The 27267-nt window shown below is 52.1% G+C and overlaps 1 protein-coding gene across 4 annotated transcripts in view; it reads right to left on the bottom strand.

The window, feature by feature from the left end:
• The window catches only part of NOC2L (NOC2 like nucleolar associated transcriptional repressor), an 86628-nt gene that overhangs the window by 44437 nt on the left and 14924 nt on the right, over positions 1-27267 (bottom strand). For all 4 annotated transcript variants that reach the window (XM_038376602.2, XM_043499762.1, XM_038376599.2 and 1 more), the window contains exons 8-14: positions 26845-26955; positions 25102-25215; positions 24440-24628; positions 20808-20947; positions 11600-11711; positions 4122-4235; positions 3540-3641 (exon numbers count right to left, since the gene is read on the bottom strand). In XM_038376602.2, coding sequence (XP_038232530.2) covers positions 3540-3641; positions 4122-4235; positions 11600-11711; positions 20808-20947; positions 24440-24628; positions 25102-25215; positions 26845-26955 — 882 coding nt within the window. The remainder of the gene's footprint in view (positions 1-3539; positions 3642-4121; positions 4236-11599; positions 11712-20807; positions 20948-24439; positions 24629-25101; positions 25216-26844; positions 26956-27267) is intronic.

Here is a 27267-nt window from a genome sequence, read left to right on the forward strand (position 1 = left end):
AGAATGGGACAGGGCCCCAAAGGCAGGACTGCAACAGCCACTTCCACCTCACCCTGATCTACCAGGGAGTTGGGAAACTGCCGGAACTGAGGAGGATGGGCTGAGAGGAGAGAGAGGCTTGAGGTTCAGGCACTGAACTGGAGATCTGGGTTCAGTTCTTGGTTTCGCCATAGACTGTGTGCATGACCTTGGACAAGTCCCTTTGTCTCTCTGTACCTCGGTTTCCCCTCTGACCTTTCGTCTCAGCTATATTTGGAGTGGGGATCGTCTCTCTAAATACATACAGCACCACGTGCAATGGCATCCTGATCTCGGTTGGGGCCTGAAGATGTTACTGTAAGACAGATAACAAGTCTCCGATTGACCAACTCGGTCTTTAGAAGTCCTGCGTGAGGACAAGAGAAAAGGCGAGGTCAGTCCCACAAACTGCATCCCTCAGGAGGCAGGTACCCCTGTGAGTGAGAGGTGACACACCTGCTCTGTGCTCATGTCCTCCACCGCTGGCAGCCCACACAGCACTGCAGGAAAAGTCAGTCATTGGCTCAAGTTTGCTACGCACATGGTGAATCCTCTCCCATCACCCTAGAGCAAGTCCCTCCATTGCACACCTCCACTCTATCCCCCATATTCTGCACAATCCTAAGTTCTCCTTCAACCGCAGAAACGCCAGAGTTAACATATATTGCCTGCCCTCTCCCTAAAGAGGTGTTTAAAAACTGGTCAGTAAAACAGTTTTTCTGATGCTCGAATTCCCCCAACTCCTCCTAAAATATGTATCTTTATAGGTGCTGCATATTTATCTTCACCCAGGGATGCATTTGTCATTTTATTTATCTCACCGGATCCCCGCAGCTGCAGCTCGAGATCCATTTCATCCGTTGCGATGTACATTATCATTTTTCTTTCGCTGCAGAAGTGTCACCAGAAATCCTGCCAAATCTCAAGCCCTATCTGTGCAGTTCAGTGCGGCTTGTTTGCTCCCTTCCCCGCCATCCCGCCCCCTCCCTGTTCCCCTGCTATCTGCCTCGGATATTAACGAGAGGTAATGAGATCTCAACTCCAGCTCTGGCTCCTGCATTAAAAGACGGAGACAACCCAGAAGGCTGGAGCAGACAGAGAGGAGGGAGAGAGTGGGTGAATGTGTGTGTGTGCATCTCCACTTCGCCAAATCGCAAATTGTATCTTCCCAGAATATGGGAAGCCAGGAGGTGCGTGTGAGAGACAAGCGACATCTCGCACCAGCTCCCAGCTAAGCAGCCCTGTGATTAGCAGGATTGATTCTGTCAGCCTGCCATGCCAATGGTTTACACCAGTGGAGACCACAGCAAAAAAACCACCATTCTCCTTACTGGAAAAGATGCAGGGCGCTATAAATGATCTGAAGCAGCTGGGCTTGTGTGTTCCAGGCAAACCGACCCAACCCCAGCCCGCCACCCCAAAAACAAAGGAACGAGAGCACGCAAGCCAGAGCAGAGAGGAAGGCAGCTGGAGTGGCACGTGGCAAGGACCATCCACAGTTCCTGCCCTTCTGCCTAGCCACAGATGATGCCCTCCCCTGCCTGTCCTCTGGCCCTCATTCTGGTGGCTGTCCCCTTTTCCCGTGCCCTTGCGGTCTGTTGCTTTCCCTCTGGCAGGGGCTAGGGAAGGGATCAGCAGCCTCCTCTAAAGTCAGTTCTGATTCTAGTCTGAGAACCAGACTGCTGGGCGTGCGCAGAGGCAGCCAGACCGGCATCTCATCAGAAGGGGGCTTAACTCTCACCGCCAACCCGCAGCCTCCCCCGCGAGTCACTCCTGAGGTGCTGGGCAGAAGAGAAGCCTTTGAACCCCCTCCATCCTGCTGACTCCACTTCCCTTTGATCTGCCCTCATGCTTCCTGCTTTCCGGGCTGTCAAGTTCTGTCTGGAGTCGGTTCAGCCGAGCTTCTCCCAAAGCCACGGACCGGCAGCCGTGGAACCCGCCCTCTGCCAGCAGGACTGCAGTCTCAGCGCCAAGGCATTAGGAGGAGGCGAGCTCCAAGTGCCAGGATGGAGGGATTTTTAATCACCGCGTGGAGGTGTCCCAGGGACACGGCCTGCCTCCCGGGACCTCGGCTTTTGGAAATGCAAACCCAGGCCCAGCAGACATGCTGAGGCCAAGGTCAGCGGTGGCCACGCAGGAAATCAACAGGGCTGTTCTACCCAGGCGCTTGTCGCACCACTCTGCACACACAGCACTAATTGTCTGCAGAAAGGCAGGTTAGGATGTGGGGTGTCTGGAAGCTACAGGGCGCTTGGAGCCAGGGGACTAAGGGACACGTTCCATTCCAGCCACAGCACCAGCTCTCGATGGCTTTGAGGCCCTCAGCAGCTGCTGCAAACGATGCAGGGAGCAAAAGCTTTCATGCATCTCTTGTTTATCAGTAAACCAACAGGCTGGAGCGAGCACGGGAGCTGCTCTCCTAGTGCAGAAGAGCCCGTCCGCCAGTGGCAGCTAGGCAAGGGCCTAGCCAGATTGCAGGCACCCAGCCCATCACTCCGCGCCTGGCAGGTGCTGGTCTGTAACACTGCAGCAAGGAACAGATATGCCTCCCACAGGGCCAAGGGTTCCCACGCTGAGAAGTCACCGCCAGATCAGCCAGAGGTGTCATAGCAACCAGGTGCACGGTCACACACTAGCCAATGGCGTCTAAGCGGAGCAAAGATGCTAGCAGTACTGAGCAACATGAGGGCCGCAAACCGACACCAGTTCCCATACGCCACCCATCAACAGAGAGTTAAAAAAAGGGAAGCCTGGGGGGAATGGAGAGAGAGCAACACATTCACTGAGCTCGGAGCGAAATGTAACTGTTCAGAACCAGTGACCCGCTGGTACCTAAATACAAGCCATCCGGCTCCCCCGCTGCGCCAGCTATCAACTGAAACATAAAAACCCACCCAGGCGACACCGATCAGAAGGCAGGGCAGTGCGCCAGAGGACAGGGCTTGTTTGCAAGGGGACAAGGAAAGAGCACAGCTTCGTGGCACGGGCACTAGGGGCCATGGGGAGGGACAATAAGTCCTGCTGCATATGCGAGAGGAAAGGGGCACATGTGCTATTTTGTGGTGGGCAAACGAGGAAGGGCTGGAGGAGAGAGTCCCATCTTGGGGTGGGCGAGTGAGGGGCTGTGGGGCAGGGAAGCATGTCACCTCATGCAGCACAGCTACCAACTCACGCCTGTTCTGGGAAACCCCATGCTGCAATTTGGACAGAGCTAGAGCGCCCAGAGCCAACTCGCATTCGTCAGTCACAAGGACACATCTGTAGTAATTAGATGCCCCTTTCTACCGCTCCCACATCTCCCAGGGGAGATGTGAAATACAGAACTACCTCCTCACCCACCCTCATCTTCCTGCTGCCTTGAGATTTCCCTCTGCCCACAGCCCGAGTGAAACCAGGGCCAAAAACATCTGGAGAAATGCCAAGGGAAATCATCACTGGGAGAAAAGAGAGACCTCCTCCCACCATCGCCGTTTCAAGCCTGCCCCAAATTCACATGCCCCTGGCACAGGAAAGCGCCTTACTTGAATGACAATTGGCAGGGTCAGCTCTGGGAATCCAATGCTGTGGGCTTGGCCATGGAGATATTCGAGCGTCAGGTCATATAGCTGCTCGATGAGACCATCCTGGGTAAGGGGGGGCGGAAGAAAAAAGAAATCAGGTAAAAAACAAATCCCAAGCCACCTGCACTCTGCCAGGGCCCTGAGCTCTCTGGGGCCAAGACTCTGTGCCACCTGGGTCCTGAGGGTGGAAGAGAAACAGATGGGGATGCTAGGATGTGATATGGGCCCATGTGAAGATCTCTCTCAGTACGCAGATCACAGAACAAGCCACCCCAATAGGTGACACTGGACGCACTGCTAATGCCTTCTTGTGCCTCTGTCACCCCAGCTGAACCGGGTACAAACTCCACAAGGAATCTAGAGGCATCTGAGCTGGGGAAATAAACCCCCTACAAAATCCACCCCAGCGCAACCATGCTGACTTCAAAGGAGCTGTCTAGGGATTTGTTTCACTCACTCTGTACTGGGCGTTGAAGCATGAACCCTGGGGTGGAAAGCAGGGGGAGGGAGGTTCCATGTGACAGGTAAGGGGGTGCCACATACCCGGAAAGCCTTCTCCTGCAGGTTAGCATTGGACAGCTTCAAGATGACTGCAAAGTTAATGGGCTTGGCACTCATGCGGCCTGGCTTCTTATTGAAATCCACTTGCTGGAAAATCTGCAACAGAAGAAAATCCGGTGTAAAAATGATAAAACCCGCAGCGAGCAGAGAGAGAGAGAGAGAGAGAGAGGAAAAAAAAAACTAACAAGACCACAGCCTTGCTGAAAGGCCTATGGGCCAGGTCCCAGATCGGCTGATGTCACTTGCAAACTTCCCATTGTCTCCAACAGCGCAGCGCTGAGCCTGGGTGAGTGTAAACTGCTTTAAAGACAAAGCCTGGTGATGCTTCTCCAAGGCAGAGAAGGATTATTCACCATTGCACAGATGGGTAAACTGCGACAGATAAACCATGGTCATACAAAGTCAGTGGCAGAGCTGCGACTAAAACCCAGAAATCCCAAACCACCCTCCACCCTACATTCCCCAGCTCTAACCACTAGTCTTCATTTCCTTCTAAGTATCCTATTCATGCCCTTGGCAGATTGCAGAGCAAGTCCAGGATCAGACGTGTTCTTTGGCTAAAGTTTTGGAGACCTGCACATGAAAGATGCTACAGAAGCATGCTACTCAACGAAACCCTTCTTACACAGTGATGCAAGAAATCAGAAGCTTGCTCCTGAGCAGAGCTGAGCCTTAAGAGATCAAACAAAACACAGCCCAAGAATATTTTCCAGTGGTCCCTTACAATAATGGGCTTCTTTACTGACAGCAATACTTTGGGCTGTGTTTAGCACATGCTCATTAATGGACAGCCCACATCTATCATCTTTTTTTCACTGCAACATCATCATTTTCCTAGGGAGCAGGTCCTGGGAGGGGGTGGTCTGGGAACAAGGAGCACGGGGGGTTCGACGGGTCAAAGGTTTTGAGGGGGGCAGTCAGGGGGCAGGAAGTGGGGGGTGGAGGCTGTTTTGGGAGACACAACCTCCCCTACCCGGCCCTCCATATAGTTTTGCAACCCCGATGTGGCCCTCGGACCAAAAAGTTTGCCCACCCCTGCATAAGACACAAGAGGAAAACCTGTCCCTTTCTGGGTGCAGAGCAGTGGCCACACAGTGAGAGATCAAACCAGGAGCGCTCCGGCAGCTCGCCCAGAACCCCAGTGTACAGGCATGTGTTATACTCAGCACACCGTACATGGGTTCTTCTGTGCGCCGACGTCAGCCCCCAGGGACAGGGGTCAGTGGTGCTTGGTTGCCCGCCACATGCTTCTGCCCTGCCTGAGATCTGCTCTCCACAGGTGTAAGACGGCAGCTCACTCCCCCATGGACCCTTGGCATCTCTACAGAATCAGCCAGTGAGAGACAGTTTGGGGAGGTGAATACCTGTCCCCTGGCAAGAGGGCTAATTTCAGACAGGCCAGGCCACCATATTCCACTTCCGGCTTCTGGAGACAGGCAGCTCAGGTGCCAATATTTAGCAGCCTCAGAATATTTTGCTGCAGGGTCTTCTCCTCCGCCTTGGGGATTCCCTACCTCTTAAACACCACACCCTGAGGCTGTGCTCAAGCAACATGCATCCTCTGACTGTTCCTGCTCTGCACCCAGCGGTGGGAGCATCACCCCTGGCACACCCCAGAGCTCAACCAGCATCACAAGCGTGGGCAGAGGACTCTGGGTGCTGGGGCAAGAGGGTCCAAGTCAAATGGTTGCTCCCAGGCCACACAGTCAGCGATCAATTCTTTGCATTTGATTTGTCAGGCCAGGTTATTGGGGAGAAAGGGCCGAGCTTGGTGGCTTGTGAAAACAAATAGCCCCCTCTTCAGGGAATTGAAGCTACAAACCTCGTTATGCACAATTATTTCTTTGGCCGAAACAGCAGTATCGATTCCCTTGGTCAGATGCATGAAAGCGGAAGGCGTTGGGCTTTGTGGGACCGTAGGTGCCGGCGGCTGAGGGGGGGGAAATGCAAGCAGACTTTTTGAGGCACTCGCCAGAGGGGCCAGGGAGATGATATGACCATTGGCCAGGTGGAAGGGACAGAGGCTAGCTACAGGGCTGGGAGGGAGGGGCAAAGTATAGACACCTTGGGGCAGGCTGGAGAGAACACGGTGGGGGGAGGGACTAGAGGGTCAGAAGATTCACAGGCCAATGATCTGGTTGAAGTCAGGATAACATCTGTTACCCAGAGGAAAGGACGTGGCGACCTAAGGCGGTGGGAGTGGGCCATCTGGCTTATATACAGGGTCGCTGATTTCTACATCTAGAGGGTCCCTCTTATACACAAGTATATACGGTGCTCATTGCCAGCACCACCCCACAGCAGCCAATTTACAGCAATCCCTGCCACCCCGTCCAGGACCCATTACCTTCACCTTTGGGCTCTAAACAGGCCAGCTAACTCCAGCCCGCCATCCTACGGCCGCTGTCTAGAGTGAGTCTCACCCTCCCTTCCCCGCCAACCCCAAGCCACATTCCAGGAGCATGGGCTCCTGCAGGGGCTTATCTCATACATCTACGACCACCTCTCCCATGTTATAAGTGCTGCGGGGCAAGGACCTTGTCTGTATGCCCACAAATGGGCTGGGCACCAGCTGTGGCAACAGACACCTGTCTGTCAGGAACGGGACTGAGGACAAACTTTCCAGAGGACACCTAGCACACTGCTGCGCTGGCAGAGGATAGGGACAGGGAGTGAGCAAACCTGGAGCACGCACCCTCCATGGGTAACCTCGGGCAAGGCACATCCCCTCTCTGTGACTCAGTTTCCCTAGCTGCATGGTAGCAACAATGGTGCCCACATCTTTGGAGAAGCGCTTCAAGATCCATGGATGCGAAGTGCTGCACATATGCCCAGCGTTCTCATTTCTCAAGTAACGCCTGCATCGCCAGATATCCTTGCAGACAGAACGGATTCCCTCTCCCCCACACCCACCAGCAGGGCGACTGGAGGCCCCGGAGATTCCCACCATAGCACGCTGCACACCTGAGATGATATTTAATCCAGTCCATATAGAGATCATAGAATCATAGGACTGGAAGAAAATGGAGGTCCTTACCGTTTTAAGTGTCAGCGGAGTGAAAAAACTCCTGCCTTTCTAAGCATGTCAGGGTTAGCCCATGCCCCCACCTCCCCTTGCCCCCGCCGAGAAGCTACATTTAAATTGGCATACCAAGACTTCCTGTGGGGAGATTTCCATGTTGTTTACCCACACTTGCCTTCCAGCGGTTGAGCCGCCAATTCTCCCGCTGGAGAAACTAACACCTGTCACCAAACAAGGGAAGCACCAAAAAGGGAAGCATCGGGATCTCATGGCCTGTAAGGGAGGGGAAGAATCCAAAAAGCTGTCCCCCCTTCAGCCCCCTTCTCAGATTCTTCCTCTCCCCGCCCTTCCCCCACAAGAGGTAATTTTGGAAGGCTTCCCTCCCTCCGCCTCCTGGAGAGCGGAGACGGAGAGGAGCCATCTGAGTTGCTTGCACGGGAAGCAGAAGCCCTTGTCAAGATAAATCAGGGAGCCAGCTCTCATGTACAGTGGCAGGGGCTTGGGGAATTCCTGTGCTTAGAGGAATTGTGCAAACATTCCATCTGCCATCTCTGGAAGGCTTGGTGGTGACAGGGGAGGGGTGGGGAGGAGGCAGCGAGGGCTGGATTTCCTTGATTGCATGCAGGGGGAAATTAGCATTATCACCTCTCACCAAAAAAATTAAACACCACACACCATGCTCCAGGGAATCTGATTTCTGGTGCCATGCAGAAACTGCTCCAAAAGGCGCAGGCGAAGTCAAAGCCCATGCATGGGGGCGTTCACTGGCACATAGCGAGAGTGGGCACAAAAAAAATGGAGTAATGAATTCCATAGCTAGCCCTTGGTATCTACAGACCCTCGGGGACCCACCCAGCCCCCCTGCTATGGAAGCTGGGCTTAAAATGGATCTTGGCACCCTGGAGTGCAATTGGAGGTTTTCAGGGGACACCCACAAGACCTCAGGCCAGACCAGACCAGCTAAGTTACGGGTGAAACTGAGGGCCTACAAGGATGGTCTCGTCACTAAGGAACTGGATTGGGACTCAGGAGATCTGGATTCATTTCCCAGCTCTGCCAAAAAACACCCGGTGTGACCCTGGGCAAGTCACTTAACCGCTCTGTGCCTCAGTTTCCCCATCTATACAACAGGGATAGCACCTCCCTACCTCACAAGGGATGGGAAGCGTCGTGAAGGCAAAGGTGTTCGGGATCATAAGGTACTCAGATATTACTACAACAAGGAACAGAGGTGTATCGAGGTGGGAAGAGACAGCTCTTGGAGACTCGATTGAGAACCTGGTGCATTATTTGCCGGTAATAGGGGGGCGCTGACTGGCTGCTGGGAGATGAGAGGTTTGCTGCATTTCAATCATCTTATGTTTCCATGGGGAAGGCAGCATTTTGAATAAGCACCCAGATAACACCCCCCACCAAACACTGCCACCTGGATAAGCTAAGCCTGAGCAGTGCCCCCCCCCCCCCCAAGCATCGGATGTGGTTGGAGGCTTGCGGAAGCCAGGAGGAAGTTCAGCGTGCAGCGCGGTAACGTCTGGCTAGGGCCTGATACAGAGTTTGCCACCGAAGTGGTGGTGGCGGCGGCTGGGGGGGAATGGGGCGGGGGGTGGGGGGAACACTATCTCCCAGAGCCTGAGAAAAGCAAAAACCACCACGCAGAGCCAAGGGGAGATGCCCCTATCGCGCCACCAGGCTGGCAGCGGCTCCCCAGAACAGACGGCAAGAGGAAGGAAAGCAGCGAAGAACTGAGCAGCCCACCCGAGCCAGGGAGCGGCGGGGGGTGGGCCCGGAGCAGAGCTATAAACGGCCCTGGTTTCCACCGGCTGAGAGGATGTGGTTTGCGAAGGACGTTTACAACAACACGAAACCGCAAGACTCTTTGCTTCAACAGAACCTGATCAGCAACGTGCCCAGGGCTTGTTTGTTTGAAAAGCCGCATCCTTGTCCAGCCTCTCCCTCTTCCTCCTCACACGCTGACCACCAGGCCTCTCTCACCCTGCCCCTGGATCCGATGGGCTCAGGCTGAGCGTGGAGCGCAGCCAGGCTCGGGGGAAGAGGGGCCGGGTCGTTCGGTCTGCAGGAAAGGAGGGGGGGCGCTTTTGCTATGAACGATGCAAGGGATGGTGTGAGGTGCTGACCGTTTGCCAGCCCCACCCCACCCCGGGGGGGGGAGGGGGAGCTAAGAACAGACTTCACTTGCGGGCAGCTATTTTAAGCAGCCTTTTAGGTCTAACGGGCTTTTTTTTAAGTATAACTTCTTGGGCAGTTGCTCGGGACGTTTTTTTTCTTTTTCACTGAAGAATAGGTGGCTCATTAATTATATATATTACGGCATTGCCTAGGCAACCCAACCGAGACCAGGCCCTGCCGTTCTCGGTGCTGTACACACACAGTCAGCTGGCCCCTAAGAGTTTACAATCTAACTAGACAAAAGGCAGGACTATGGCCCCCATTTTACAGGTGTGGGTACTGAGTTACAGACAAATCAGCAGCATGGGGAGTCCGTAGCAGAGCCAGGAATCGAATATCGATCTCCTGAGGCTCATTCCAGTGCCTGAACCACCACCAGAGCATCCTTCCTTGGGCTCAGGGGACTGGGAAGAAAACCCTGTGGCAGTAGCATCCCAAACCCATAGCCATCTACCCGTGGGATGTTCAGTGGGTCTTGGTGAAAGCGATCTGGCATGTTCAGTCCAAGTCACGGCAACGCTGGTGCTATCTGGGCCCGCCAAAGCCTGTCTGCACCATGGAGAGCGAAGCCCCTTCCCACACCTACAGGTGGCCCCTGTAGCCCCAGACTGTGGCAGCACATGGGAGATGCTTGGCCTGACACTACCTTTGCCGGGCCTATTCTGTGGACAGTGGCCTTCAGTCTCCAGGGCTGACAGTTCTGCCCCAGCATATAAACAGAGCACCCAGCCAAAGACGGCTAGAGAGGAACCTATCGACACTGCTCCTCCCATTGGAACCACTGCTCTCGACTGCCTTAACACAAAGGCTTCCCTCTCCCCAGACCACCACCCGCTCTCTTGTCTCCAGAGGGCCCCGGTCACGAGAGTCCAGAGCTGAAAACAAAGCTGATGTCTCTTCTTGTAGCTACTTTAAATGCAGATGCGAGAGTTACACAAACTCAGGTTCTCCCTTCGGTTAGTTTAGGTTCATTGTCACTGCGGTTGCATTCCTGTGATGCATCTGATGGGATCTAGCGGCCAGTGGGGTTAGTCACAACCCAATATCTATGCCCAGCTGAGAGAAAAACATGTGAAGGAAGCAGAATTCTGCATATTAACTTTTAGACGGAACATTACTGACCTAAGCAATTGTTCACACCAAGTGTCTAGGGTGTGGACTAATGATCACACTTAACATTAAGGTTACACTGTCTAAATAGCTCACAAAGGGTGAATGTGCAAGTGGCATGTTGCAAACCTGCAGTCGGCACAAGTAGAATATGTTACGCCTGGTTATAAGCACATCGCTCAAAGGTGCAGTAGATAGTTATACGCCACCTATTAATCTGCTGGACCCTGTAACAGTTGAACACCTATTAATCAAGTATAAACTATGCATAAACATGTCCTTAATATAAAAAGCACAACTGGATTTCAGCACTAAGGTCCTGGCATGTCAACCCCAATTCTGGCTCCAAGAAAGAACCAACCCCGAGTTCATATACCCTTCCACCCCCACATTTTGGGAAGACTGGAACCCAGATCTAGGCTTTGCAACGTAAGCCTATCTCAAAGAGCAAGAGACAAATGTGAAGTTACATCTCCAACGTGCTTGATGGGGCATCTTGGATAGACCAGACGATGCAAGTCCAGTTGAACAAGGCTATAATTAACCACTGGAACCATTTACCAAGGACTCTTGTGGATTTCTCCATCACTGGCAGTTTCAAACAGGAATTAGTTCAGGCTGGTGCTATGCAGGAGGTCAGACTAAATGATCACAATGGCCCCTTCTGGTTTTATAATCTATGAATGGGACACCCGCAGCCTCAACACAGACAATTCCTTTCACAAACACAATAGGCAGTGTTTGCTGGGGGTGGGGGCATGCCCTTGAAAGGGGAGAAACAATAAGAATCTTTCAAGGATGGCACAGTGTTACCCGCAGAGTAGCAGCAAGCTCCGCAGTGCAGGGCATCCCCAACTCTGCATCATCTGGGGAAGGGCTCATTCCCACCTGGAAGCTGCCACAGAGATGCTTTTTGCCCATCAGGTCTTGACACTCAAGGCAGCCCCCTAAGCTGCAACATAGATGGTGAAAATTCAACACTATTTATCAAGGATGGGATCCAGCATATATGACACTGCTTGTCGGGGCTGCAAGGAGCCAAGCAAGCGTGCAGTGTGAGCAGCCGTTTGCAGATGCCAGGGGGAGTGTATGTTTAGACAGCTTTTGTTTGTTGCTATTAGAGGAACAGGAACTGATTTACCTCCAGGATGAAGGGCAGAACCGGCATGAAGGTCCGGGTGTTCTCTGAGAGCAGCGTGAGGGCCCTGATGCAGTGCATCCGCAAGGGGTAGAAACGAGCCGTGGGCACCAACCTAGAGAGGAGACGGAGAGAAGGTTACTGGGGAATCAAACCTACAGTCTTCAGGGCTAAAGACACAGGCCTCTCCCACTTGAGCTGAAAAGGCAAATTGTTTTAGCTCGGAGTAGGAAGCTGTTAGAGCTGCTCAGTCTGGTCCACAGAGGGAGACCTGATATGTTCTACACCAGCAGAGAACACAAGGATTGCAGCTCCTCGCTCATTTGAATGTCCTGAGTTCTTGAAACCAGGATCCCAACTCCTCAGTTTCCTCCTTCTAGGTCGGTGGTTTTCAACCAGTGATCTGCGCATGGGGGGGTCTGCAGACTTTGTCGACGATTTCCAAAGGGGTCCGCACCTCCATTTGAAATGTTTTTAGGGCTCCGCATATGAAAAAGGGTTGAAAACCACCGTTCTAGGCAATCTCCTGTATCTATGTACCTTCTTCAGCTTCTGCTACTGTCCCTAAAAGCATCACTCCCACCCACCAAACCAGAGCTGAACAGGTAGAAAAGGGACATGAACTGAGCAGCCACTCAGCGCTCTGCTAAGAACCAGTCAATACTACTCTTCAATGGACCACCAGGGCACCATGGGAAATATTCCACCTTATTACCATCACCTACTACTATTCCAGGACAGAATCCTCCCACCACCACTGGGGAAACAAGGGCCGAGGTTTGCATCAGTAAGTGCATGCCATGTAATTTACAATCACAAAAGCCACAATCATAATTAGCCACTGCAGCCGTGGGTGTCTCAGTAGAGGCAACACAGGGCTTATGGCTAAGGAAATTGAACTAGGAAGGTAACGGCCCAATCTCTCTCTGGCCCATCTCAATTAATAATTCATTAATGCAGCACCTTCCTCCCAGGATCCTCTGTTTCCACGGCAGCCCCATTTCATAAGTGGGGACACAGAGAAGAGGAGCGACTCAGCCCGCAACATGCGTGGGGGGCAGAGCCGGGAATGAAGGAACTGACTCAGGCCCCTCTGTTTTCATCACAAGGCAGAGGCATCTGATCCACCAGCCCCTTGCTATGAATGAATTGCACCTAATAATGATGCTTTTAGCGCTAAGAAAGGTGCTTTTTAATGTGGTTCCCAGAGAACAGCTTTGATTCTGAGAAGTGAACCCCGAAAAGAGACCACTGAGCAATGCAGCAGAGAGAATCTGCATCAGTGGGCAACATAAATCACTCCCTTTTTCTCCCCCCACCTCCACCAAATAGTGAAATAATTATCACTGGATCCATTATGGAAATAAATCTATTTTGCACCCGCATGCTGGCACCACTGGAGATGACGAAAGCCTTCCTCAGGAATTAATTGATCGAGGGATAAACCTGTTAAAGGTATAGATTTATTGTAAACCCAGACCATTAATTTCAGAGTGCTCTGCGGAGCAGCAATCAGCCTAACCTCCCAGTGGCTGGGACGGAAGCGGAATGAGAAAAGCAGCAGGGCCCCAGAGTACGCTGGGGTGGGGGAGGGCTGGCTAGTCCCTCAAAGGCCCAGTCAGGCATCTAGCTCTGGCTGCTGAGTTTACAGCTCATGCTTCCCCTTGCAAAGAGGCGCGCTCCCTAACCTTTCCCCACCCCTGAATGCCCACCCAGCTTCTCCCTTGCAGCCAGGGCCCGGGGCGTGGCACGGCAGGACATCAACAGCCTGACGAGGATTATTTTCTACGTGCTGCAACTCCTGTTACGATTCTGGGTCGCCACAATCTGCCTGACGGGGGAAGCTGCAGGAAGCCCCCTCCAACATCAATGTAAGCTCAGCCAAGCGGCGGGCTGTTCCCGAGATGCCAGCATATCTCCTCTCCCCATGGAAAGGGATGCTCCAGACCTCTCACACGCACAGCCTAGAGGACCTTGTTGTTTATTAAATGTGCTGAAAGGGCCCCAAAGTAGGTCCGACTGGGCAGTCCCAGGGTAAGCCGAAAGCTGCACAGAAATGAGGGGGCACCCCAAAATGTTGGGGGGGAGGGCAGGAAGAAGCACCTGAGACAACAGAAGGAATTGAAGGAGCTCCAATGGAGCAGCCTTCTCCCTGTTCCAGAGTCTGGAGAGCCTCAGCCCAGCCATACCCCCTGTGCCCTTTAGCTCTTTATTTGCAGGAGCTATGTAAGCAATCCCAGGGGACGCCCCCAGCAAACCAGATCCTCTCCCCCCTTGCAGCTGGGCCGGCATCGCCTCTCCCCGTCCAACCCTCCACTTTCCCTGGGCTGGATCTCATCTGCTCCCAATCACGTGCAAATTCAAGCCGCGCTGGGTCCATTTCTCTGAAGCATCCTTCTAAATACATTTTTAATGCGTTTTATACACCGGAGAGGGGCTGGCGGGGGGGAGAGGGAATAAGAAAATGAGGGAGTTAATTCTGAGGTTAGCAGGCAGCCCTCTGCTACTAGTTATCTTATTTAAGCACATTTTAAATTCTGCCTTGGTCCCCGCCTGGAGCAATAAGGCTTCGACGGATGGTAATTTCTCCCCAGCCCCTCCTGTAATGAGGTGGTGTAGCGGAAGGAACTGCACACCGACCGCCCCCCCTCCCCCCTATTTGTCTCTGTCCATCGGCCCTTTTGCAGGAAGATAGCGCCACCTTCGGGTAGAAGGAAAAGAAAAAAAATAACCCAAGAGAAATTATTTTCTCCAGGGTTTCGGTATTATTTTATTTGCTCCTGTGCAATGCTAGTTTCAAGATACGCCCGTGACCAACCTACCGAACCCAGACCAGAACATATTTAAGGTTCCAGCACGAATCCCCCAACGCCGAGTACCACAAACACAGAACAACCTGAGAGTAAAGAACGACAGCGTACTCCCTGCCTCCTGCAAGGATGCCTGCTCATAGCCACCAGATACTTATCCATCCTTAATGCTAGCAGCCCCCACTCTGGGGGTATATCAGGGCCCTTCAAACAGATTAAACTCCCCTTTGCACTCACTCAGCCAATGCGCCCAGATGGCACGGAGCCCTACCCAGATTTTCATGGGACTTGCTCAGGTGGATCTAAGCCATCACCACTGTTCTTGACAGCCTTCTTTTCCCCAGGCCGAGCAAGGTTTAATGATTAAATCTTCAGCGGCTCTAACTCGACAGACTGACCCTACCCAGAGGAGCGCCAAGCGGATAGGGTGTTATTTCTCCACAAGACAAGGTTTTATTTGCTAAAGAGCCAGGGATGGAGAAATGGGCAAGAACTGGAATCCTTTCTTTGCAGTACGACAGCTTTAAAAATAAAACCACCCCAAGGAGCTGATGAGCATTTGGGCAAACCTAACTTCATGCTTTACTCTACACACTCCCCCTAGCACTATTCCATGTCCCTGGGAGCAAGCGTGTAAGCAAAGGGGAGCAGGTGTAATCACTCCTCTTCTTTTAAAGACCCTAAGGCCAGATCCTCAGCTGTCGCAACGGGGCACAGTGCCACCAAACAAGCTATGCCAACTTACACCAGCTGAGGATCTGACCCTACATTTGAGAGAAAGTAAAAGATATAAAACCCTGCGAAAGCTAAATGGACTGCATCGTTCCCCTCCCCCCACTCCCTAGAGAGCCCCAACCCCTAAACACACAACTTTCAGTAGCTGCATCCCGCCACTAATTGAGATGCTGATGCTGATTGAAGATGCCTAAGGCAAGTTGCGGCGCAGGAGAAATAACCCAACGGCCCACATGGGAATCCAACCGGCATCTATAAGGAAGGGGGTGGGAGGACGGACAGAGAAGTGTGCAGGAGCCTGGTCCCTCCTGAACATTTTGCAGGCCCTTGGCACATCTGACTGGTACCCTGCTGTGGTCCCGATGGATCCTTGGGCTTCATTTCTGCTCTGCTACCGCTGCTCCAAAAAGGCAGCTGCAACCCAGAGTCCCAGAGAAGCAGTTGGAACTGCAGAATTGAGTCTGGCAGCGCAGCCGTAGCAAGGGGACTAAGGAACGAGACACCCATGATTTACCACATTGCGTTCGCTCTCTTACATGCAGGATTTCTGACAACATCCGCCCTCCCTTACGCCCCAGCCTGGATGTACCACTGGCTTGCTCACCAAGGGAGCTAACGCAGGATCTGTTCCCAGTTCTCTCCAACCCAAAGCCCATTTCCTAATGCAGTCCCAAACCCTCATTGCTCTCGTTACGTGCTCGCTGTATGGTGCGCCAGGAGGCTCTGTACATAACACATGCCCGCAAATTCTGTTTGCCGCTCTCCCTGGGACTTTCCAAATTCACCTTTCGGTGGCCCTAAACAGCTGATTTATCTGCCCGGACAGGTGGAAAAATGTCTAGGCTTGTCTGCAGGACAATTAAAGTGCTGCAACAGCAATGGGACACTTGGGGGGATGGCGGGGAAGGTAAGAGAATCCCGACAATTATTTAAACCTGTTTATCTTCATCACCCCTGGGAGCCCTGAGACCAGCCGGGCGGCACTGGAGAGCTCAGATTCTGGTTACGGCACTCACAGGATTTCAGAGATAACCAGTGTTTCAAAGCACAGAGTACTTTTTTCCTTCCAAAACTGGGAGGGTAGGGAGAGGGAGATTGAGTCAAGTTCTCAGCAGAAAACAAGAGAAAAGAGAGAAAAGGTCACACTTCAAGTCCAGATGCTGCCAAATACCCACAGAATCCAAATATCAACAGTGAAGTCACTCAAGACGGCAGAGTTAGGAAAGTACCTAACTACAGCTACATCTGCGCTACACACCAGCGTCACCGCGCACAGAGAACGCATAGCAGGTTGCGTCCACACAGCGATGTGCAGTGCAAGTGAAAGGCTCTGGCAGAAGGGAGATAAAAGGGAAAGGCTCCTTCCTTGCCACAGGAGTCTTTCCCTGGAGCTAACAGCAGCATAGAAGGGGAATCATGGCTTAGGTGAGTAGGTTATATACTCGTGTGCATACCCACACCCATCACACGTGTCTAAGCTGTGCCTCACCTGCTACCCTGATATTTATATCCCTGGAGGGCGGGCTATGCATGTATGTAGTCTACAGGCTGCTGAAAGAAGCATCCAGGGTAGATGTACCTTATCTGTAGTTAAATCTGGGTTTGATTCCTGACTCTGCCACTGATTCCCAGTGTGACCTTGGGCCAGTTACTCCATATCTCTGTGGGGAGGGTAATCCTTCCTTCCTCGCACCCTGGGTCTGTCTTATCTATTTACATTGTAAGCTCTTTAGGGCAGGAACCGTTTCCTATTTTACGTCTGTACAGTGCTTTGCACAACTGGGCCTTGATCTCAGTTGGGCCCTGCAGTCTCTACAACATAATTATTATTATTAAATGATTACCCCACCTTGCTGAACTCACAGTTGCTCAGATTTAAGAGCGATCCCAAGATGAACTGCAAAAAGCAGTGGGGCAAATTTATCGCTGGTGTGACTCCACCGACTTCAGCAGAGTTGCATCAGGGTTGAATTTGGCCCATTATGCCCGTCTGCTGGAAGTAGGCAAATAGTCATCATGCGACCCAAGTTCTCCTGTCACAAAACCAGGTTTTTCATTGGTGTACAAATAAAAGAAAAAATCAGAGGCTAATTACACTCAGAAGCTCCCAAGTCAACAAGGCTTCAATCCCCCTATGACAGCAGCTCAGCTCTGAAACACGATAATGAACGGACCCATTCAGGTGTTTGCGCATGGATAGCTCTCTCTTCTCCAGGGAAATAAAAGGAGATATATCACCTTTGGGAATAAAAACCCAGCGCCATAGCAACGCTGCCTCCTGCTGTCGCTGCTCTGCCCCGGACAAGGTGTGCAAATAAATAAGAGGCTGCTTGCACCTCAAGCTGCACAAACACACGACACGCAGACAATCAGAGCAAGAGTGCCCCACGCCAGGGTATAAAAACCCTGCGGCTCTCATTTCACCTTCTCCCTCTCTGCGGGGGTGCTAGACACTTATTCCTGCAATGGGATAGCCGAAAGAGCTCGTTGGCATTTCCATGCATGAGCCCTCACAGGCACTGCATTGTTTTTAACATGTTTATTTACCGCACTGGATTTTTGTCTACGGGCTGACTTGCGGGACACTGTTCTCAGTGCAACGAGGCCATGAGGCATTAGAGTCGATAAGCTCTGGAAGACTGGCCCGGGCCAGTAAGTGGACGGGGGCGCAGTGTTGCTGGAAGGGCTGTCAGTGACAATCTTTCCTTCAAGTCAATTATAAAAAGGGCCACTGTCCAAGCTAGGGGGCACTGTGCTCCCAGCCGAACACTTCTGCAGAGAGAGAAAATGGAGGTTTTATCCTCTCACGCACCTCAAGGGTCACAGGACACTCTTTGCACATGACGGGGGAGCAGCACTAAATCAGACCCAGACACCAAGGTTAACCCGTGTCATTAGACTATACTTCCTCCAAGTCTACTGTCCTTTCAGCAAGCGACAGTACAAAGAAAGGGATTACCCAAAATAGCTCGGGGACATTCAACGCCTCTAGATAATCAGAGCCTGGATAAGAAGAGTTTCAGATTCAGAATGAGGCTGGAGAGCCATCTGTCTTGGATGTTTAGATGCAACAAGTCCCGCATCTGGGCGGGGGGTGAGACTAGCTGACCCTGGAGGTCCCTTCTAACCCTATGGTTCTAAGGAACAGGCTCATCATTCCGATAACCAAGGGGTCAGCTGTGATCTCCGTGTCCTGTTTGAAGTGGCTGTGCGCTCTTATGCTGCTGCTAGGTTCCATCCCAGAAGCGGCTGCATTTCAGCAGCGGATGAAGTGGCCACGATGTAGAGTTTATGGTCCTGACCCAATCAGCGCCCACAGAAGTCAATGGAATGACTCCCAGTGACTTCTAATGGGCTTCTTCCCCCGATGAAGGAAGCAGCTTCACTGAGGTGCTACAGCGACACAGCTGCAGCGCTGGAGTGTAGACATTATCCTTAGAAAGGCAGTAGCAGGCAGGGCTTAGAAGAAGTTCAGCACGTACCTAGCGTTGATGCTATTAAGGGGACATTATGTTGTTCAAAGAGGAACCCTTTGGATAAGGCACGACACCAAGAGCCTATCTGCCCTGTTCCAGCCAACACACAAAGCCCTCTTCTCCTAGAAACTGGCTCTAACACCCAACCCTGTGTGAGCCTGACCCTGTGTGAGCTGCTGTATAGCACATTAAGCGCTTTCCCTTCTGCTTCTGAAGTCTCTGCATTAACACGGCTTTGCAGTGTGCCTGCTGTCTGGAGCGTATGAAAAGTGTGAATGTAAACACAACAAAATGCTGGGAGAATGCAACTCACGTCACCCTCCTTTGTCTGCAGCCCTCTCCGAGAAGCTGGACAACAGAATAACTTTCCCCATCAATTTTGCTAGCTACTATTTGGCAAACATTGCTTCCACCTTCCTGCCGCGGCTCTGATGCAGGGAGAAACCAAGCTAGTTCCGTTTCGATTACCTCAATTTCCTGTCTACAAGCATCTCTGCTGATCCAGCAAGATTGGGCACAGTGCTGGGGCTTGAAATTGTTAGCTGCTGCTGCAGTGCAAGAGGTGTGGAGAGCTCGGGTTAGGGAACGCAGCCTAGCAGGCTGGCCTCTAGGTGGAGCCTCAGCTTGCTAAGTGGCCTCAATGGCAGCGGAAGGTGCTGCGCACCTCACAAAAGGCATAGGAGATCTTACAGACTTGGGGTCCGGGTTGCCAGAGACACATGCTACAGTGTAGACCAGCAGCAGCAATACCCCCATCAGTACATCTCAGAGCACTTTACACATGCGGTCAGTATCATGACTCCCGCCTGGCACAAAGAGGGGAAGCAACTTGCCCAAGCTCACCCAGCAGGGAAGTTGCAGAGCCAGGAATAGAACCAGGTCTTCCAGGCCCTGGTCCAATGCTCTGTTCACTAGGCCACACTGCCCATATGACGACGATTGGTGGGGAAGGTAAGAAGTACACAAGAGATTGCTGTAGCGTAGGGACTGTTTTACAAGTGAAGAGGCAAGGTAAGTTATAGGAGCGCAAGGGGCTCCTGAGGCTCCCAGTTGCAGGCCAGCCCATTACAAAACAGGACAGAGCAAAATTACTGCTCGCTCCCCGCTCAGGTTAAAAAGATGTGGACTGGACTAAGGCCCAGGTTACTCATTTCAATAAGGGACTGGGCTGTTTTGGTTTCTTTTAAAACGAGAAATCACAACAGGTCTACGAATGCAGGCACTCGGTGGGAAGTACAGTGGTGCTGGGATCAGCTGTTCTGTTAGCCTTCACTTATTCTTAGGCACCATCTGAGCCTGGCACTCCGCTATGGCCACAGGTGCCCCAATGTGAACCCCAAGGTGAGATGCTCACCCTGGCTCTGCCACTGCAAGCCACAGTTTTCCTTGCCAGCACTGGCGTGTTTGCAGTGCTGTTCTCGTGGTTGGATTGGAGCTACGGCCAAGCACAGACAAGGCTTAGCTCAGCAGAGGTGCGTGGAAAGCAGAGGGGCTGTATTTCACTGCAGACTTTTTAAATGTCAGCTGCTAGTAGAGAAGTGACTATGCAAATGCTTCTGGTTAATGGGTCCAAAAAAACCCCTATAATACTGGGGCCACCCACTCCTCCCGGTCTGCTACACATTACCTTCCCCTGACCCCTGTTCTGAAGCTGCTTGCTAACATAACAAATAATACTAACAATAATACCTAGCTCTTAGATAGCACTTTGTGTCAGTGGATCTCAAAATGCTTTACAAAGGAGGTAATATTATGCCCATTTTACAGATGGGGAAACCCAGGCACAGAGCGGTGAAGTGACTTACCCAAGATCCCACAGCAAGCCAGTGGCTGAGCCTAGAACAAAACTCAGGTCTCCTGAGTCCCAGTCCAGTGCTTTAATCACTAGGCCACAGATGTGGTCGTACCAATCAGCTCAGTTAATGGACACAAAAATAGCTTGATAAAGCCTCATAGTAAGTTCAAGCAACATGGCAGCAAGTGATTTCTAACAGGGGTGCTTCAACAAATCACAGCTCACGAAAGCAGCCCTTCAGTATGCAATAGGACAGTCCACTACAACAAAGGGTTAAAATCTATACATACCCTCCTGCCCATCCCCTATGTGACTATATGGCTACATCTGTCACATGGGAAATCAGAACCCAGTGTTTTATAAGGGTGGGGGGAGAATTATCCATTCCTACTTACTTAATGCAGCCAATGATGACCTGGGTCAGAGGGTAAATTAACGGCGCCAAGATCTCACTGGGGTAGATGGTGCTCAGGACCCGACACCAGAAGTACAGGCAGTGGATGTACTGCCAGTTGTAAACAGACTGGTAGTTCTCCTACAGAAAAAAGAAAGGCACACATACTTGGCAAACGAACGGCTGAGACAGGAGTTGAACCTACTTTCTGTCACGCGCATGCAGGCTCCTTTGTATTCAGAGGCAGAGCGGTCGAGCGGAAGGAGCGCACAACTGGGAACCGGGGACTCTTGCATTCTAACCCTGGCTCTGGCAGCGACTAGTTACATTACGCTGGGAAGAAGGGGGAGGGGGCTGTGCAGTGAAGACCCTAGCCCAGGATTCAGGAAGATGGGATGGCTAGAGGTTTGCACGATGCTTTGGAAATGCTAAGTACTGCCCTTGGTGTGTTGTTCCTTGCGTCATTTATCTGTAGCTATGCTTCACAAGTGGAGCTCCGTTTCCTTAACACCTCAGCCCACCTCAGCATATGGAGGGACAGGGCCATGCTGTGTATGGGTCTTTCCCATCCACTGGCTAACAGGGACAAACCCTGATCTCCCATGGGCAGCCAGCCTGGGAGATCCTTCTACACCTGTGCTGACTCCCTCCCTGGTCCAGACACGCTGGAGGGAAGAAAAATAAACCTCTAAAGATACAGGACAGAACCAGCTTCCCCCAGCAACTGTCCCCTAAGGCTCCCGCTGAACCCACCTCCCCTACCAAGTGGCCTGCAGAACCACTAGGATCTCATTTTCCCAGGCAAAGCAGGACACAGGGCCCAGCTGCTGCCACCAGGGGGCTCTGATTATTCCTTCAATTGCAATATTAAAAGAGAAGCTCCATCGCTCAGGTACCACGAGGACGGGCAGCACTTTAGAACCTCAGGGAGCGTTGCTGCTCTTCATTTTGAAGATGTGCCAACGTGCACTCACGGTCAAAGAGAGCCTCATGCAGCCATGACCGGCCCGTCCAGCACACCCACCTCCCAAGAGTTTACAGACCCAATTACAAGGGGACATTGCAATAGCAGGTTCCTTTTACAGAGCCCAGGGAACACAGAAAAGCAGGGCCCAGGGCGAGCTTTCAGCTTTATTTCTAGGTCCAGCCTGCATGTCAGCCCAGGAGCCGCCTTCCTAGTTACCAGACAAAACACCACAAGAGGTCACTTGGGTAATTAATACTTGCCGTGTCACTGCATTCTCAGATCACCCAGGCTGGCTGAGCCAGTGTGCGTGGTACTGCAAAGACCGGGCCATGCCTCTACCCAAGAGTTAGGAGTTTTTTTCTAGTTTCAAAATAAACTTGGGAAGTGTCTCCCCTCCCTGCCTGGTTTTGAGCAGCCCAGAACACCAGAAAAAATAAAAACCCTCCATGAAAGAGCTATTCTCAGCCGGTATTTCCCACCTAGCTGGAAGCACGAGAAAGTCCACATGGAAGCCAGTTCTCCGGGGACTTCTCAACCAGAGGCTGCAGACCCAAGAAGCTTGGAATTCGGAGAAAAATCCCAGCTGCTGGCAGCTTCCACAGCTGCTCCTAGTGAGGGGCCTTTGGCTCCAAATTCCTCTCACCAAATGAGATTCTTTCATTTGTTGGCTAATGGGGACAAACTCTGACGACTACAGCTCATCTCCTCTTTGCATGTGCTTGAGCAGTGCGTGCATGGAGTGGACAGTTGACTGCCTGCTTGTAGCATTCCTGAATTACACACAAGCCCAGCACCTTGTGGTAGGGCTTAGGTAAACATTCCCCCCTTCGGTCAGGTCGCACGCCCATCCATGCGGCTTGGACTAGCCAATGGCTTCTGTAAACGTCTGGTGCTCATTTCACACTAATTGACTTGTTGTTGGGATTTGGGCATACTGGTTGTGCCGCTCTAATTTAATTTCTCCCTCCACCCCCACTTTCAAACCCCTACTGGGAAACCAACCAGATTTGGGGACTGTCTGGTCCAGGGCTGAAGGTGTAGGAAGCCAATACAATCCAATTATGGGCATATGCCCGGGCCCAGACTTTGCTTATCTCGGCTGGGTTTATCCCTATGTCTGAGCATCTAGGAGATTTAAGTGGTAACCAATCCTGCAATCCACAGGAGCAACCGAACCACTAATCCGCAACGGTTTGTTTTCTCCAACCCGAATAAAGACAGGATTAGCAATCTGACAGTGTAAACAGGTCAGACTGGACAGGGCCCAAATCAGGCCTGCTTCAGAGGGACTTAGCTGCTTGCCTCAATGAAATTACAGAAATGGCCTGGGCAGGTGACACAGGCTGATGGGGAGACACGCCAGGCAGGCACCGCAGTTCGAAAGAGCCACAAATAAGGGGTGGTTTATAATCTTCTTTGCTCTGGGTTTTGCTAAGCAGCTGAAATGTTAATTTCACATACACGGCAGGGCGAAGGGAAGGAGATGCCCAGGGTGAGAGAGAGAGAACGTCTGCCAGGATCTACATAGCCTGGGAAGAGATAACTACCTTGCCAGTATTTGCTCTCCACCTCCTTGCTAAAAAACCCAAACAGTGACATAAATGAAACCATTTATCCTCCCGTGAGCAGCTGGCAGAGCTCTGGGTCCCTCCTTCCTTTGGCAGAACAGCCACCTGCTGGCTCCTCAGCGCATCCTGAAACAGGCTGGTCCCCTTCTGACTTGGCTGCCTGCTTTGTGGAACAAGTTCCTACCGAGCCCAATGCTATCAAAATCCCACCGGCACTAACTTCCCCTTAATTCTCCAAGGATGTCCCCCATGTGCCAGCTGACTTCCCAGCATGTACTCCAGTAGGGTCCCTAACACGCACCAGTCAGCGCTCTCCCAGGGGTGCTGGAATAATTTGTATAGTAGGGGTGTTGAGAGCCACTGAATCAAACTGTAAATATTGTATATAATGGAGGCTCCAGAGAAGGCATTTCCTGGGAGTGATGCCGGACCATGAAGTACGAAATCATCCACCCACCCCACAAAGACTCCAAGCTTCCCCAATTCCGGCAGGGAATCTCTGTCAGAGAGAGAATCCAAATACAGTCTCTATTTACACAGTGCTGTTCAACCCCAAAGAGACTGAAGCACTTTGCAAAACACACAGAGGCAAGTCACTTCTCCCACCACTGGGTTGGGCCAGGCTAAGCAGGTGCACAACTCCCCAGCAGTTTGGAGTGGGGTGCACTGAGCGGGAAGAGGTAATTAGCCAAGGATGCTGCGGTAAACTCCTACTCAGAGATCTTTAACGGTCTATGCTGAGCAGACTGACCCTGGTTTTAAAGGTCTCATCTACACAGCCTCCCACCCCCTTCCCAGTACTGGGCCTGGAGCACAGCTTGCCTAAAGAGAACGAGATGCCCTTGCTCAGGGTCCAGTTTAAGGCTCCAGGGTGAACAGGCATTTCAGCTGCGATGCTCCAATCTGCTCCCCTCCTTGGCCGCGTCTCCCAACTGTAGTGACCAGCAGCACTGAAACAGGGACCATGATTTTTTTTCCGTCTCACCATGCACACGGCCACACATCAATCTGAGTTAAAGCCGACGTTGGGGGTGCGTAACAGCAGCTTGCAAAGCTCCCTGCATGGATTTGTTCCCCGAGCTGGAGTTTGGAACCTACCTTCTTCTTCAGGGTCATGGCGCTGCGCAGGTGAATGGCAAGCTGGCGAATGTAGATGAAGGCGTGCTGGTAGGACACCTGCGTGTCCAGGGCGTACATCTCCGTCAGGGTGCGCTGCATGAAGTTGATCATGGGGAGGACGTTGGGGGAGGTGAATCTGGAGTTCTTCACGTAGGAGATGTACATTTGCTGCAGGAAAAGGCAAGGCACGAACTGGGGAGTCAGGATGAAAATCCAGGCAGGGAAGGAGCACTCTCCAACAACCCTTAGCCAAAAACTCGGCACCGCCTGGCTTCCGGCACATCCGTGCTCGGGACAGGGGCCAGCCTGAGTGCTGCCCACACCCTAGGATCCTTGCATGCCTGTATGTCTACACACCATCGGAGACAGAGCAGCAGCATAGCCCCAGCACACAGAGGTAGATCACATGACTTAACAGATGGTGTACTGGGCTGGGATTCAGGAGACCTGGCTACTACTCTCAGCTCTGCCACTGGCCTGCTGGGTAATCTTGGGCAAATCACTTTATCTCCCAGTGCCTCAGCTTCCCATTTGCAAAATGGAGATAATGCGTCTGGCCTCCTTTGCAAAGCACACTAAGATCTGCAGATGTTAACAGCTAGATATTACTGTTATATTATAAGAGCACACCCTGCCATTACCTTGAGCACGGGGTTCAGGTACAGCTCCTTTTTATGGCGGCAGATCTTGTTCAGTACCAGGAAGGCCAGCACTCTCACCGTTTCTTCCCCTGTGCTCCACAGACGGATGGCTTGCTAAAGAGGAAAGGAGGGAGAGAGGCCTGTGTGAGCAAAAGGATAGGATCCCATCCCATCAACAGAGAGGCCAGAGCTTTCCCTGACCCTTCATTTCAGAGAGACAGAGGGGAAGGGCAGGTTGTGCAGCTGTCAGGAGCTCAGCTGTCAGGAGCCAGCAACAGCCTGGCTGTGAGCCACCTCCACGTTACGCGCCAAGATCAACGCCGTCAAACACACCTGTCTGCAAACGTCAACAGGGGCTGCATGTGCTCAGCACCACTGAAAGTCAGGCCACTCATACGTGGGGGCCTACACATGGACTTCAATACCTAGATCTAAGCACCTATATTTGAAGTTTGACTCAACTTCCCCCCAGACTTTTCCTGACCAAACTAGAAGCCTCTCTTCCAGCTACAAGCAGCTCTGTGTCACACAGCGCTCTGCCAACCCTGTGAAAAGGAGGTCCTCTGCATATCATGTCATTTTACACAGAGCACACCCAATACTCAAGGCCAGAGCCAACCTGACTGTGGTTCCTGGAAAGCAAATGCTCTCCAAACACTTCTCAATCCTCATCCTGGCCTTAAAGAACAGACAGATGCCCAACACACAATACAGAGGCTCACGAGCCAGGATTTTGCTGCACCACCTCAGATCACTGCCTTATCAAAGTCCAGTATTAAGATGCAGGATATGGCTAAGAGCACTGGACCAGAACACAAGAGACCTGGACTCGATTCTTGCCTCTGCCACAGACTCCATGTGGGACCTGGGGCAAGTCATTTACTCTTAGGATCTATGCTCCCCATCTGTCAAATGGAAATGATCTATTTAGTTTAGTTTGATTGCCAGCTCTTTGGGGCAGGGATTCTCTCTTATTAAGCATCCGGTACAGTGATCATGGTTGAAGCCTCAAGAACACACATTGTAAGTATCCCATCTCTCACAGCAGCTCAGAGAGGCAAAAATTCCCTACAGAACTTGATCAATTGTGCAGAACAGAAAATTCCTCCCTGACAGTGCTAGTGAGAGGCCTCGAAACAAGTGATTTAAATTACCCTTATCTCAGCATGCAGCACTACAAACATCACCGGCCATACATGTCTCCAGCTCAGCTCGCCTTCTGCACTGTCAGACCTCTCTGATTTAACGCACCCGTTGCCCTCTTGCCCACACGCCACTCCTCCTCCCGCTTTGTTACTCACAACTGCTGAGCGTGTGAGAGAAAGTCACTGCACAAATATTCCACCCCCGAGCTTCCAGAGAAAAACGCTATCACACGTACACAGACACCACACAGGGAGCAATTACTCTCGAAGTGATTAGGAAAACAGCTCCGCTCTATCACCACCACGTCTCTCCGGAGCGGGTACCGCTCCCGCATGACGTGCCATGGGGATTTGTGGCCACGTGCCGGCGGATCCAAGCCCCACCTGAACTCAGAGGAAGGGTGATGGCTGGCAACTGACGACGATAAACGGAGGTCTGGGTGCTTAACAGAAGAGCAGCCCAGGAAAACAGGGAACTGAGCTCAGGGCCCCAGACACTGTTCTGGCAGGGTAACCAACCCCAAATATCCAATACCATGTGGGGTACACAGGGTCTCACTTCTCTCTAAATGAAAGTTTCCATTATTCTGTGCCTTACCTTGAGCAGCATGCGGCACTGCTTTGGGAATGACAAGAAATAAGGGACTATGGCATTGACGTGGTGAAGGACAGCAGCTCCGACAGAAGCTTCCGTTAAACAAGACAGGAGCTACAAGGAGGAGGCAAAATGAGATTGCTGTCAGCCCCGCGGATCCCACCCAACTTCTTCCGTTCCCATTAGCTCCAAACGTTTCCTGGGTGCCAGGAGTGGTGCAGCCCAACCCGTACTCTGGGGTTCAGGCTACAATAAGCCAAGCCAAAAGAACTTCAGAGCAAATCCAGGAGCAGGGCCAGCACAGTGGTAAATTTGCTGCTTAGAGGGACCTGGCTACCAGCGTCTCGCCACACTTGGTTAGTGAGCCTTAGGGAAGGCAAGAGGCTATCTCCAATGAGGGGAAGAGGGTTTGGCCAGGAGCACTGT

This window comes from Dermochelys coriacea, chromosome 18 (assembly GCF_009764565.3).
Source record: "Dermochelys coriacea isolate rDerCor1 chromosome 18, rDerCor1.pri.v4, whole genome shotgun sequence".
NCBI lineage: Eukaryota > Metazoa > Chordata > Testudines > Dermochelyidae > Dermochelys > Dermochelys coriacea.